Source organism: Vombatus ursinus, unplaced genomic scaffold (assembly GCF_900497805.2).
Source record: "Vombatus ursinus unplaced genomic scaffold, bare-nosed wombat genome assembly UNPS02014802.1, whole genome shotgun sequence".
In the NCBI taxonomy this organism is placed as follows: domain Eukaryota; kingdom Metazoa; phylum Chordata; class Mammalia; order Diprotodontia; family Vombatidae; genus Vombatus; species Vombatus ursinus.
In genome coordinates this window covers 30526021-30541332 of record NW_020954580.1, presented here as the reverse complement: position 1 = coordinate 30541332, position 15312 = coordinate 30526021, and the positions used below count along the sequence as shown (strand labels likewise).

The 15312-nt window shown below is 38.5% G+C and overlaps 1 protein-coding gene across 1 annotated transcript in view; it reads right to left on the bottom strand.

Moving 5' to 3' along the window:
• VWA8 (von Willebrand factor A domain containing 8) overlaps positions 1-15312 on the bottom strand; it is a 399466-nt gene that overhangs the window by 38755 nt on the left and 345399 nt on the right. The window contains exons 38-39 of the mRNA XM_027873608.1: positions 10643-10751; positions 7290-7446 (exon numbers count right to left, since the gene is read on the bottom strand). Coding sequence (XP_027729409.1) covers positions 7290-7446; positions 10643-10751 — 266 coding nt within the window. The remainder of the gene's footprint in view (positions 1-7289; positions 7447-10642; positions 10752-15312) is intronic.

Genomic DNA, 15312 nt, shown 5'->3' with positions numbered 1-15312 from the left:
ATCTATCTATCTATCTATCTATCTATCTATCTATCTATCTATCTATCTATCTATCACCCAGCATCTAACACAGTCTCTGGCATAAAGTAGATGATTAATAAATACTTGTTGAATAACTGCGAAAACTTGACTGTTCCCTTTCTATTTTGATCAAGAATACATGTGGTTAGTGTTTGTGTGGACTTTTCATAAAGATTTATGTGTGTGTGTGTGTGTGTGTGTGTGTGTGTGTGCATATATATATGTATATATAAAATACACACACACACATACATAGGGAGAAGGAGAGAGAGGACAGAGAAAAAGAGAGAAGGGGAGAGTGCGAGAACAAGAGCAGAGAGCAGGCACAGGAGACTGTGGTGGAGTAGATAGAGCTGGCTTTGAAGTCAGGAAAACCTGGGTTCAAGTCCCACCTGTGACACATACTGGCTATGTGACCACAAGCGAGTCACGTAACCTCTCAAAGCCTTAGGCAGCTAGCTTTCTAAGACTGTAAGGTATAGAGTAGGTGCCAATCTGAGTTGATTAAAGGCATTTTCTCATCCAGGAGTTTCCTTTACCAATACATATACATATACATAACGAGTATTTGTATAAGTAAGCATATATATACAGATGCACACACATATGTATATATGTGTGCACATGTATGTGTGTGTGTGTGTGTGTGTGTGTATATATATATATTTATATAGCATATACATGTGTGTATACACACACGAACACTAATTCAATAGACTTCCTGACCACTGGGCTGTATGCCTAAGCAATATGTGTTTTCCATCTGTTTTGTTTTTCCAGTGTCATGGTTAGGCTGTTTTCTTCTGAATAACTATGTAATTCACTGAGGAGGCTTTGTAATATCCTGGGGCTTCTTGATGTTAATACACAGAGGATCTCTGAAGAAAGTTATTTTCTTGGTAGCATCTGTCATATAATTTTTATAACTTTAATAGATGCATTGGAGAAAAGATTGTTTGAGGGGAACATTTTAAAATGTCATAACTTATTTTAACAAAAACGACAGTGGGATTTTATGTTTTCTATACCTCTCAGTTAGTGATTGATAAGAAGTGGCCCCTTCTGGAAACTCACCCAGCTTCTAACAGTGCCTACCACATAGCAGGTGCTTAACGATGGCTTGCTGATTGACCTATGAAAGTGTGATTGTTCTCTTCCTTCTGTTTTGGTCAAGATTTCATCTTGTAGACTGTAAAGGTTTTTATCAACACGAAAAAGGACACAAATAGATTAAAAATGTAAAATTTTTTTTTGGTGGGGGAATGATTTGGTTTGTGATATTTTCTATACTCTTTTGTTCATCCATTCTTTGAGATGTCTTGAAAATAAATTCTTGAGTGTCTTTAAAAGTGTGTGGCTTCCAACATGGGCTTATTCTGTACGAATTTGGTCAGGTTGAGTTGTTCTTCCTGCCTCCATATTTGTAAGTGCTTTTGCCACTTGCCACTTCAACAGGATCTGAGGTAGCAAAAGACAAAGGAGGTAGATCTCCCACTGTTGCTGATAAGAATAGACAACTAGAAAAACATCAAGAGAGCGGTTTCTTTCTTCTGATTTTATCTGGTTGGGATGATCTTGCTTAGATGGATCTTATGCAAAGCGTATTTTTGCTTTGATAGATTTTTGTGAAGTGATGCTGCTCATAATCTTCCATTTTCCTCTTCTGTTAAGTTTTGCTAATTAGTTTGTAGTCTAAATAGTTGCTGCCCTTGTTGTCTATGTCACTGCTTTTTGGCAAGAGGATAAAGTGTCAACACTTTGTTTGAACAGGTTGGACTAAAGTGCCCATATTCACCTGCAGTATATCATTTCCTTGTTCTTTTTAATTTGGCATTTACTTTGCTCTAAATGGTGGATTTTTTGATTGCACACAGCTGCTTCTGAAATGACAGCTATGTCTGTAACCAGCTATTTCCTGTTCAGATGTGGTTAATTTCACTTTGTGATATTGGACAGAGCTTGACACATTCAGTGCCTATGGATTCCGTGTTACCCAGCACAAGGCTTCTAAGTGTTGTACAATAGACTTTTGTCTTTTTCCTTTTTTGATTTGTTACCACAGTTTCCAACATAATTTTCGCCAGTCTCCTCTGCGTCTATCTTTCACTAAAGTCACTGAGGATTAAATATGTTGCCTTATTTGGAGAATTTTTCCAAAGTCATCACAGAATTTCTCTACTTCTTTATCCTCTGTAATTAGTTTTGGTGCATAAGCTGAAAATTTTAAACATAAACTTTTGATATCTTTGGTTTTTACACCAACCAAATTTCCCCCTATCTTCCTCCATGCCCCATCCAAGAAAACCATGTCATATAACAAAGAATACTTTTTAAAAGAAAAAGAGGAAGAAGAGAAAAAACAATCAGCAAACTCAATCAATACATCCACCGAATCTGACACCATATGCAATGTCGCATACCCCTGCAAAGGAACAGCAGGAGGCATCTTCTCAAGTCTCTCCTTTGGGGCCATGCTTGTACTTTGTAATTTTGTAAAGTTCCCATGATCTCTTCATTGCCTAATCCATTGGCCACTGCACAATCCTTTTTCTTCTGGACTTCTTTTCAGACTCTGACATGGTTGATCACCCTTTTCTCCTGGATACACTCTTTAGGTGGCAGTGACATGGCTCTTTTGGTTCTCTTCTGACCTGTGTAAGACTGCCTCTTCTCAGTCTCCTTTGCTGGATGTTCTTCCAGGGAATGCCCTCCACCTAGGGGTGACCTCCAAGGTTCTGTCCTGGGACCACTTCTCTTCTTCTCTACTGTCTCACTTGGTGATCTCATCAGTAGCGATGAATTCAATTATCAGCTCTACGCAGATGATTCTCAGAACGATTTAGGCAGCCCTCGCCTCTTTTCTGACTGAGCTCTAGTCTCCTATCACTCACCATCTTTTGGACTTCTCAAACTGGATGTACCATAATTGTGTCAAACTCAACATGTCTAAAAGAACTTAACATTTCTCCCAAAACATTTTTCTCTTTCCAGGTTCCTCCTGTTGAATGCACCACCATTCTCCAAGTGATCCATGCTCAAAACCTTGGAGTCATCCTTGATTTTTCTCACAATCAGTCAACCCATCGAATACGTAGTATAGTATTACTTGTCATTTATACCTTCACAACTTCTTTCATACACATCCATTTCTCACTGCTCACATAACCACTGACTTGGTTCAGGCTCTCATCACCTCATGACTGAACTACTATTAACAGCCTGCTGGACAGTTTTCCCACCTCAAATTTCTTCCCACTCCCATCCATATTCCACTCAACTACCGAAGCGACTCTTTTAAAATGCACAACCACGTCAACCTCCCTACTCAGAAAGCCTCAATGTCTCCCTCTTACCTCCAGTATCAGATACAGAATTCTGTATGGGATTTAAAGCCCTTCATAATCTGGACCTTTTCTAGTCTTTTCACACTTTACTCCTCTCTGTATTCTCTATGAATTAACAATTTGTCTTCTTGCTGTTCCTTGCATAAGATACTCTATCTCCTGCCTGCATGCCGGCAGGTTACTGCATAACCCCCATGCCTAGTGTCCTACCTCCTCATCTACTCCTGCTGAATCTCCTGGTTTCCTTCAAGACTCAGTTCAAGTCTCCTTTTCTGCAGGAAGTCTTTCCTCTGAGTTCCATTTACACTGTATTCATGCGGTATGGATATGGTTGTTTGGATGTTGTCTCTCCTGTTAGAATGGGAGTTCCTTGAGAACAGGGATCATGTTTTTTTCATTTTTCTGTATTCTCAGTGGTTAGCACAGTGCCTCACATATAGTTAGCACTAAGTAAGTGCTTATTGACTGCTGACTAACAGTAGATGCTTAATAAATGCTTGTTAATTGAATGGTAGACTGTAAATGGACAATGAATTGAATCCAGAATCAAACAGGAAGAGGACAGCAAGGCAAACTGACTTCAGGAAAAGGGAAAGTTCCTTTAAAGACCCCAAACTTCTTGAACCAAATGATCCTCTTTAACAGAACTATTCTACTGGTGTCATACGGCCACAAGTCATGGAACTTTAGCTTCTGAAGAATTAAAAATCACTGTTGTTCAGAGGGAATCAGAGAGACATTTGTGGTTTTGGGTTTTTTTTTTTGGCAGGTTGCCACAAAGAATAAAAGAATGACAAAGTAGAATCAGAAGAGAAGATGTCATCCAAGAAGTATTTTAGCAAAAAAGAAGACAGACTGGTTATGTGGTAAAGGTGAGGGGCAAGGGAAGGACAGCTTGTATATCCCACAGGTATCTTCACAATATGACGAGAAAAGGAGGAAGGTGCTCAGCATGTTGGAAGGACTCCATGTGGGAAGCATATGGGAAGACATGAACAAGAGATGTACAGGACTGGGCAACCAGGAAGAGTTGCTATCTGTAGCACCAGAGGGAGCATCCAAAGTGATGACATTGCAAAACAATTTGAGTATTTTATAGAATCACAAAATCTGAGAGTTGGAAGGGATGTTAGTGGACACCTAGTACAACCACATATAAAAGAATCCCCCCTAACATAATGACAAGTGCCTGTCCAGCCTCTGCTTTACTCAATAGTTTTATGTTCATTGCTATTAATTTGGAAGGTAATGGAAAATTTTCTTCTCTCTAAAAAATTTCTCTAAATGGAGTTAACACCCCCTCCACCCCCCAACAAAACTGAAGTAGCCTTTTCTTTACTGTTCTCCTTGTTGGTAAGTGGCCAGAAAGGTTTCTCATCCTTGCTTAATAAAAAAGAATGGGTTTGTATATCTGTCCCCAACTACTCTGTGAGAGCACCTCCCACATCTTCTGTTACACACTCAGCTTTCTAGCAAATTAGGCATATCTACCTCTCTATACCTGCAATAATCCCAAATCAGAAAACTACTGGTGCATTTAAAACAGACTATTTAGTAGAAATGGGGAAATGAAGGAAGAAGAGATAAATGGGGGCTACTTTCTAATACTCTAATTGTTGAATGCTTTTTCTAAGCTGAGAGTTAACATTTATTTATAAAAAAGTGGAACAGCATTTTAATAATAACAATACCTTGGACTTCTATAACCCTTTTCTTCTAAAGAGCTTTAAATGCATTCATCTCTAAAATATTATTTAGTCTTTTAACATCTCTAGCATGACGGCAGAGGTAAATTATTGCCATTTTCCTTTTAGAGATATGGAAACTCAGGCACAGAGAGGTTAAATTACTTGTTCGAAGTTACAAAATGAGTAAGAGGCAAAGCTAAGGCCAGAATTCTGGCCTCTTGATTCTCTCATTCTAATGACTGGCGGGGGAGGGGGTGGTGGTTAACAGAGCTACAGCCTTTCCTGAGGGACTGGCAGGAGGGGTCTGCACGTATGTCTCTATTGTTCTGTGCTATTTATTTACAGGATGTATAAGCACATGATGCCAGATGTTCAGAGTGGGAGGAATTCACTAATTCTTGCCTACTTGAGTATGTTCCACTTTGAATGTGCACAAGCCCTTCAAGTGTGCTACAAATAAGGGAAACTGCTGCCCAAACCACCTGCAAAATACCCAGTTCCAGTATTTCCTGAGGGAGAAATTGTTTTATATTTTTCATTTTGGCTGAAAAGTTAACTTGGTATTCCAGGTAAAGCATGAAAATTAACCTTATAAGAGAGAAAAAGAACTAGTGGTTAAATGAATTACATGATAGAAAGCAGGCCTTAGAGTAAGGAAGACCTGGGTCTGCCCTTTGACCTATACCAGCTACGTGGTCCTGCTCACTTCTCCCGGCCATCATTCTGATAATATACATTTTGGAGCACTTGCAGATCTGCCCCGGAAGAAAGCGTTTCCTCTCCGACGACTTCCCTATACTCATGAAATCACAGACTGGTTTAAAAAAAAAAATTGGCTCTAAATTGCCAAGCAAGGTCACCTTCTCTGCCCGGCTCTCACAGTGTGGGCCTACCTCTTGATCCAAGCTTGTTTCCTTCTGCTCCTAGACATAGGCACACACAGAGAGCGAGCCTGAGCATGCTGGCATGCTGGCACACTGGCCCACATTCTACGCACATCTGTGCTCCTTAAACACATGCTCTCCATTGTGTCCAGTCAGTCTCCTTCCTGCTTCCATAGACAAAATGTTCATTCCCACCTCTGGGTCTCTGCTCATGCTGTTCTCCCTACTTGGAGTGTCTTCTTCCCTTTGACCTCATTCCCAGCTGTCCTGCAAAGCCTACCTCAACTCTCAGGTCCTCCCAGAAGTCTTCCCTGACTACTCTAGCTTAAACTTATATATCTACCTTGCCTGAACTCATAGAGCACTAGAGTAAGTACCAAACAATTTAGCACCAAATTTACTTGCCAGTTATTTATTGTATGTTCATTTATTCCCCAACCGGACTGTGAGCTCTCAGAAGGCAAGGCCAGCTTTCATAATTTTCCAGCATTCTCCACAGTGCTGGGTTCAGGAAATACTCATTCATTGCCCAATGAGAGACAGCCCAATACAATGGGAACATTTAGATTCAGAAAACCTAGGTGAGAATCCAAGCTCTTCTACTTTTTATTTGTAGAGCTCTGAGAAACTCATCTACCATCTCAGACCTTCAGGGGAGCTGAGCTTTCCTCATCTCAAAAACGAAGGGGTTGGACTAAATGGCCTCTAATGTCTGGTATAGCTTTAGGTCCCATGCCCCTTTTTTTTTCAAATTTTTTTATTTTTTTAGGCAATTGGGGTTAAATGACTTGCCCTGGGTCACACAGCTAGTAAGAGTCAAGTGTTTGGTCTGAGGCTGTATTTGAACTCAGGTCCTCCTGACTTCAGGGCTAGTGCTCTATCCACTGCATCACCTAGCTGCCCCTCCCATGCCCATTTTTGACAACAATCTGGGTAAGGCAGGCAGTGCAAGGGGATGGCCCTTATTTTACAAATGAGGAAACCGAGGCTCAGAAAGGTTAAGTGACCTGCCTATGTTTATAAAGCAAGTGCTGATTCAGGATTTGAACTCAAGTCTAATTCTTTTCCTTTTACCTCTACTTTTCAGTAATCTATATTCTTTTCTTTGTATGGGGCATTATAGGGGGACACAAAGTGAAGAGAGTGCTGACTTCATATACTTTCTATCAGCCTACACCCACAGGACAGGTTGGGTAGTGGAGCTTTTCAGCTTTTTGCCAAAGTGTCACATGGAATAGTTTGTCAGGTAAATTGGTAGTGCTCGTGTTCCACCCGTGGTATTCCAAAAAATGTGAACTTTTGCTACTCAAGAAACAGGACATTTCTACTGTATATAATGATTGACTAAGAACCTTTGTTGAAAAGCCTTTCGGCCCATCTCTCTTGCAGCTCTCTTCACTTCTTCAGGGACGGCATCTTTCTCTGCTTGAGAGACCTGGTACACGTTATGGCCTGCATCCAACCGGTATGGTCCCCCTTTTCCCCCTAGACCAGCAGTGTCTCTGCCCCCTGGAGAAAAAACACGGAAATCAGGGTGGTAAGTTTGCTCTTGCCCCGGACAAAAAGTTATCTGCTCCTTCAAAAATATGTATCACACCTTTAAAATGTAATGATATAATTATAATAATATAATTAATATGAATAAATTAAATTAAAATATAAGTTTACTAAAATATAATTAAGCATAATTATATTTTTAGAAATTGAAGACTATCCTTCCCACTCTTTTCCATCTCTCCAAATCCTATCCTTTAAGGTCCAGGAAGCCTTCCTTATCCACACTTCTCTATATTTCAACAGCATTTAATTTCCATGTGTGATTGATTAACTTTTCATCTATATATCTTTCATCTCCCCAACTACACTGCAAGCTTACTGAAGGCAGGACTATCACTTTTTATTTTCTGCATCCTTTACAGCACTGTGATCAAACTTAAATACAAACAAATCCTGATGCTTGCCACATAGTGACTTAGAAAATCATACATAAACATTATCTATATTGTATTGAGTTTTTACTTATTTTGTTCAATATTTCTCAATTACATTTTAATCTGGATCCTAGGCTTCATGTGTTTTGAACACAATGGGTACTCCTAGAGCTGTGTTTCCTCATCTGTGGGTCTTGGGCCCCTGGAAGGGCGTCAGAGATCCATTAATCCATAAATAAGTAAACACACCTTTTGTAGACTGAATACATTACGAGTCACGCATGTCTTTATTAACAATAATGGTAGCTAGCCAACATTTGTATTGCAAAACATGTTATATTTGATCTTACTCGATCTTCGTAACAACCCTGAAGTAGACGCTATTATTACACCCATTTTACAGATGAAGAAACTGAGACTGAGAGCAGTTACATAACTGCATAGGGTCACATATTATGTTCAACTGAAGGTAGATTCCATTGTGATTAATAAAATTCAAATTAGTTTAAAGACAAAAAACAAAGAAATCCGAATGCTCAAAAGTACTTCACAGATATTACTTTATTCCTCTTTACAATACTTTGTGGGTGAGTATAACATAGATAATATTTCCATTATATCATAAGAGAAAAAACTGATGTACAGAAGTCTTAACCTGATTTGCCTATGTCACAGGTCATCCAGTGGCAAAGCTAGGTCTCCTGACTCTTAGCCTACAGCATCATTCACAAGACAAGCATATTTAGCCCATTACTAGCTTTAAAATTTTTCTCCTAACACATCTGCACAATCACTTTATTATTACTATTATATAAAAGCTAACAAACTTTAGGGAAATGTCTAAAGGGCTTTTTTCACTCACACACCCAGATAGTATTTTGAATCTAAGAATGACAGAATCTAAGGGTTGGAAGAGACCTCAGTTCAATTTCTACTGAACAAGAATGGCTTCTGCAATGTCTCCAACCAATACTGTCATCTAACTTCTGCTTGAAGTCTTGCTCCAACCAAGGAACTCTCTTTCTAGAAGGTAGTCTATCACACTTTTGGGAGGCTCTGTTAGGAATGCTCCTGATTTGTCTCTGTGCAGCTTGTAACCCTTGATGCCAGTTTGCCTTTAAGGTCTATGCAAAACAAGTTTAATCTCTGTTCCACATGACAGTTCTTCAACTATCCAAAGGCAGATAAAATCTAAGCTCTTTCTTCTGTAGGATAAACATACCCAGTTCCTGAGGGAGTCCAATGTTTAAAGGACTACAGTATACTATAATCCCTTCTCTTGAAAGTGAAAGTGTTTAAAGACTTTGCTCTGCTCTGCCTTTTAATCTCTGTTTCTTGAAATGTTTTCCTTTCCAAAAATAATTTATTCATAGGTATGATAAGATGATGAATGAGACTGGGATTATCTCTGGGACTGGTGGAAGGATACACAGCTATTTTGAGGATGCTATGATTGATGGTTAGAGGCGGGTCACAGCATACATTGGGAACATCAATATTTCCTGGTGGCAGGGGCAGAGGAGATTAGAAGAGTGCTATTTCTCTGACCTCTGACTCATGGAGTTTTGGATGGAGAGCATGACACACCATTCTCTATGTCCCTTGACAGCTAGTGCAAATGTCTGCATTTCTCACTCTCTGGAAATATAGACCCCTTGAGGGCAGGGATTATTGCTTTTTTGTTTATATATCCACTTTGAAGGCACAAAGTAGGGGCTTAATAAATGTCTGATGAATTGAACTGAACCTTTGGGGCTCTTCTACGTAAGCGAAGACAGCACAGGAGATTAGTCCAAAAAAGCTGGGCCTGAGCAGGGGAGGGGCTATAGCAAAGAAAAAGAAACTCAAGAGTTTATAAGGTAAGAGGTGAGGTCAAATCGGAAGATTCCTGGTGAGAAGAATGACAGAAGAGAAAAACAAAGATTAAAGGAAAGAAGGCTTATTAGAATAGAAATGAAGAGCCGACAGTCCCTACAAAAACAGGGACTTCTCATCCCTCACCCTCCCAGGTAGTAGAACTAGAGGCCTCAGAAATGAACAACTTTTAATAAAGATGAGATCCCAGAATTGCTGTGGTAAAGTAGCTTGATTCTGGGAAACCTACATCTGCTCCACTCTCTTCTACAATGCATTCCATGTGGATTAAGTCTTGTCAGTTTGACACTAATTTTCAGATTAAAATACATTTCTAAAAATATCCCAGTGTTACAGCTGAAATTTCACAAACAGACAGAGTAGGCATGATGTCCTCAGGCCTGCTAGACAGCACATTGTCCCAAGGTAGAAGCTCATTTCCTCTTGAGATGTCTAAGGCTGTTCATTTGAACAGAGGGGAGGTGAAGGATGAATGGTGCTCTCACATTCCTCACTGACTGTGATAAGATCAGACAGTAAGCATACATTCTGGCTGTATTCCTGTGTCAGAGCAGATGGAGCTACTACAGCTGCCACAGAGGAAGGAGGAAGACGGTTGTGATGGGGAACAATGGACTGGCAAGGCAGCCAAGAGGAAGAAATGGGCCAGAGCCATCACAGTCAAGCTGGGGCCATCATTCTTTCCTCACCTGGGCAACAGACAAACCCTGTACAGATTTCTGGCACTCTTTCAGAACTAAAAAGAACCTGGGGACAACAAGAATGACACTGTGGCCAGCTTTTACGTTATATGAAGCTAGAAAAGGAATTCCAGTCCTTGGATATTCATGAGGCTTCCGAGATCATACAGAATTTATACAACTTACACTTTATATCTTCCCAGTGTAGTGAATACTAACCTGTTCCACCAGCCCAAGTATTGCCTCCTACATGGGGCTCATTGTTTGGGTCCTCTTTTCCATGTTTAGGGGAGCTCACATCTTTATTGCTATCTCTGTTGATAGTTATCTAAAAAAATCAAAGGATTGAGACTTTATTAATATTCTTTTGTTCAACATTAGCAATTCAATGTCAGGGTAAAAAGTACCCCCTCAATGCCCAACTAATGTGTAGACTTATTTTTAGTATTATTGGTTTGCATGTTATTTTAAATTTTTTGTTTTATTTTTTAATTAATTAACAAGCATTTATTTTTTTTTCCTCTTTTACTCTGGCCAGTTGAAAAGAAAAACCAAAACTCGTAATGGGAATACATAACTAAGCAAAACAAATTCCCACGTTGTCCATGTCCAAAAATGTACCTCATTCTGTGCTTTGAATTTATCACCTCTCTGTTAGTAGGTGGGAAACATAGCTTAACACTGGGCCTCTGAAATTATAGATAGTCACTATATCAATCAGAGTATCAATCAATATGTCTTTAAAAGTTGTTTGTCTTTGCAATGTTGTTATGGTAATAAATGGCTCTCCTAGTTCTTTGCTCATTTTATTTTGCATCAGTTCAAAAAAGTTTTCCGAAGTTTCTCGGAAACCATCCCTTTCATAATTTCTTATGGAGCAATAACATTTCATTACATTCATATAAATAATTTGTTCAGACATTCCTCAGTTGATGGCACCTCCTTAGTTTTTAGTTCTTTGCTACAACAAAAAGAACCGCTATAAGTATTTCTATACATGTGGTTCCTTTTCAGCTTTCTTTGATCTCTTTAAAGTACAGGACTAATTGTGGTATCACTGGGTCCAAAGGGATGCAAAGTTTAGTTACTTTAGGGTCATAGGTTCAGAATGCTTTCGAGAATGGTTGGACCAATTCACAGCTCTACCAAGAATGCATCAAAGTGCTTGTTTACCTGAAGTCCTTCTAACATTTGTTATTCTCCTTTTTTGTCATCTTTACCAATCTAATGAGTATCACATAGAACCTCCTCAGAATTGTTTTAATTTGCATTTCTTTAATTATTAATGATTTGGAACACTTTTTCATATGGTTATTGATAGCTTAGATTTTTTTTCTTTGAGAAAAGCCCATTCATATCTTCTGACCAGTTATCAGTTGGGGAATCAGCTTTCATATTCCATATAATTTGGAAGAACATGAATGAATCAAATGACGGAAATAAAACTGAAAGGATCTGCACTGACTGTATAATAATGGTATGCTCTCAACTCAGATAATTATACTATGTGATTATTCAAGGAATAAGAAACAACATAAAGAAGATTAATGAACCTATATGGAAGCAGACACTTTTCATACAATTTAAAAGTAGTTTCAACCAAATGTTGTTATTTCTTCTTCTATTTCTCTAAGGGTAGCTTATTTATCTCCTACTGTCTCCTCTTCTGTTTCCATAATATGGCTGTTCCCCAATGGTCTCTCTCTGATCCTCTTCTCTTTATGCTATACAGATACTACTTTGACAATTTCATTCACTCTCGAGGCTCCAATTACCACCTTCTATGCAAATAACTCTCAAATCTATATCTCTAATTCTGACATCTTTTATGTCTTTCAGATCTACATTTCCAATTATACATAAGATGCTTCCACAAAGATGCCCCCAGCAGTATCACAAACTCATCATGTCCAAAATGGAACCTGTCATTTTCCCCCCAAAGCTATTCCTACTTTTTACTTGACTCCCTCCATTTACGGTAGCACCATTTACCAGTCCTGTTCACAACCTTGAGATTATCTTTTGTTTTGCCCTTTCTCTTCTTTTCAAATCCATTATCTGTCACCAAGCTTTATGGAGTTTACCTCTATATCTCTCACATTTGTCTCCTTTTTATTTCCAATGCCATCATCCCATTTTAAGCTCTCTTTGACGCTTGCTTATACAACTATCTAAACTCTTTACAAGACATCCCAACCTGATGTTGGGAAGGAAGTCTGAGTTGGATCTGAGTTGGAATCCAGTCACTTACTAGCTATATGACCCTGGGCAAGTCACTTTACCTCTGCTGCCTTAGTTTCCTCAACTGTAAAATGGAGATGATAATACAGCATTTACCTCCCAGGGCTACTGTGAGAACTAAATGCTAAAAGTTTTATAAAGTGCTTTGCAAATCTTAAATTGTTATATAAATGCTAGCTATTATTTTTACTTATACACTAATTTGTAATGTTTGGTACAAGGATGAAAAATTTGCACAAAAAGAAAAAATTTGAAGCCTCTGAAATATGACTGGACCTATAGCCTCCTTCTCCTATGTTCAGATAAATACATTTTGTAATTTATGACAATGTAAACAGATATTATATAATTTATTGAGCTTTCCTGACAAGAACTTCCATGGCATTGGCAAGTTTTTGCCAGAATTTATATAATTATTCATGATTCTGTCACACTTCTGTGGCCTGGACTTAACCATAGATAAGATTTCTGCATAAACACTCTGCTTTTGAAAACTGTCATAGGATAGGTGAAAATTAATCCTTTCCCACATCCACCTTTTAAAGACTGTCAAAGATCTGTCTACTAGTGAAGTAATGTTTTTGATGACTAAAATACATCTATTATGGAACATCTAGCAACATTTCTGTAACAAATAAACACTCAAGATATTCATTCCCAAACTCTTGTGGCCCCTTTTGTATCTATCAGGTAAATAAATATCTTCTTTGTCCACTGTACCAGAATAACAAAAGAAATCACTTCAACAATTCTGCCCTGTTCACAACCACCAGGCTGCTTCATCTTTAGGCATTGTTTTGAGGTTTATTGTATCTTGTATTTATCTATTACCCGCTCAAACTCAGGAGCCCTCTCACCCTGAGTCTAAAGCAAAAAAAAAACAAACCAAAAAACAAAAAACAAAAAACAAAAACAAAAAAAACCCCAGAGGAATAATTTGATGTTGGAATATATTTTTGGTCTGTTCATTGTGAAAAAATTAATCAACAAAGTTTGTCTATGAAGTAATGGAACTATTTTTTTAAAATATACAAATTATCATCATTCTTTAAATTAGTCTCATTTTGGAGGTTATATAAATTCTGGTGAATTTATCATTGCTTAAAATATTTTTGGAATATCTTTTTAAAATACCTTTAGGGCTTACTGCACATTCGTTTAAATATCTTCAGTGGTAGCAAAATGATGGGGCACCACCATCTATTTAGTCTCCCAGGTTTACAACCCTGGAGTTACACTCACCTTCTCACTGTCTGTCACTCCACACATCTCATCAATTGCCAACTCTCGTTGATTCTACCTCTATGATTTCTCTTGCATCTCTTCTTTTCTCTCCATTCATGTGACTGTCATGCTCATTCAGGCCCTCATCATCTCCTCTACTTCACTACTGCTGCCTAATTATTCTTCCTGTCTTTAATATCTCTTCCACACACGTACCAAATTGAGATTCTGAAAGCGTGGGTATGACCATGTGAAAAAAAGTCCTTGTTTGGAATTGAAAGCCATTCATAATGGCTATAGCTTACCTTTCCCCATTTGTTACACATTATCCCTCTTCACGCACTTTATGATCTAAACAAATTGGCCTCTCTCTTATTCCTCATACATGGTATTCCATCTCCTTTGGCTGGGCATTTGTGCAGGCTGTCCCTTCAGGAATGGGATGTAACCCCTCTTGACCTCTGCCCCTCCTTCAAAGCTCATTTCAAGTATTAGGCCTTTTTTAATCCCTACGGTAGTCAGTGCCTACCTTCCCTTAAAAAATTACGTTGTATAGACTTTGTATATGTTTTCTACTAACTTATCTATGTAAATGGCATTTCCCATGAGAGATGGTAAGCCTAAGCTTAGACAGCAGAAACTTTCACTTTTGTCTCGACATTGCCCATGCCCAGCACACAGCAGGTGCTTAAAAATGGTTGTTGTTCATGTTTTGAGGGTAGATTTGATTTTTAGGAAATAGGCAAAAGCTTTTTGGCACCAAATACGATAATTAAGGTAGTTGAATTAAGGCAGTGAATAATATCAGTAACATGCTATGTTGTCAGTTTGGTTTGGAATTTCCAATGAACAAAAATATAGCCCCCCATTCCTTTTAAACTATGGGGTTTCCTGATACCGTAAAATGGTGGTACACTTCAATGAAAAAAAAAGATATAGAGACATTTTCTCTGCTTCCTCACCACCCTGATTCTCAATCACATTCTGGCCTTGTGAAATGAAACTGTATACACATGTTGGCAACTCAAAAACCTCCTATCTAGGACTATAGACTGATTTGGAAAGGCTCAAAGTCATTAGGGACAAAACTGTGTCATATTCAGGTAACTAAAGACAAGAGGGCTGGCACCTTTAAAAAATGCATCCATCTAGAATAAGCAGACCCAACGTACCTTTGAATACCATCAATCATGTATTCAAAGGTTGGCAGAATTCCTTTGATATGAGGGACTGAACTTTTGGGATCATCAGTCATTCTCAATGTTTTTGTCTACATGTCCATTTCCATTCCTTCCTCCCAAGGGGAAGAGGTCTAGTCTAATTAGTCTGAAGCAATTATTGAGACTCATTTTTCTCTCTGTGTGATTTTTCTTTCTTTCTTTCTTTCTTTCTTTCTTTCTTTCTTTCTTTCTTTCTTTCTTTCT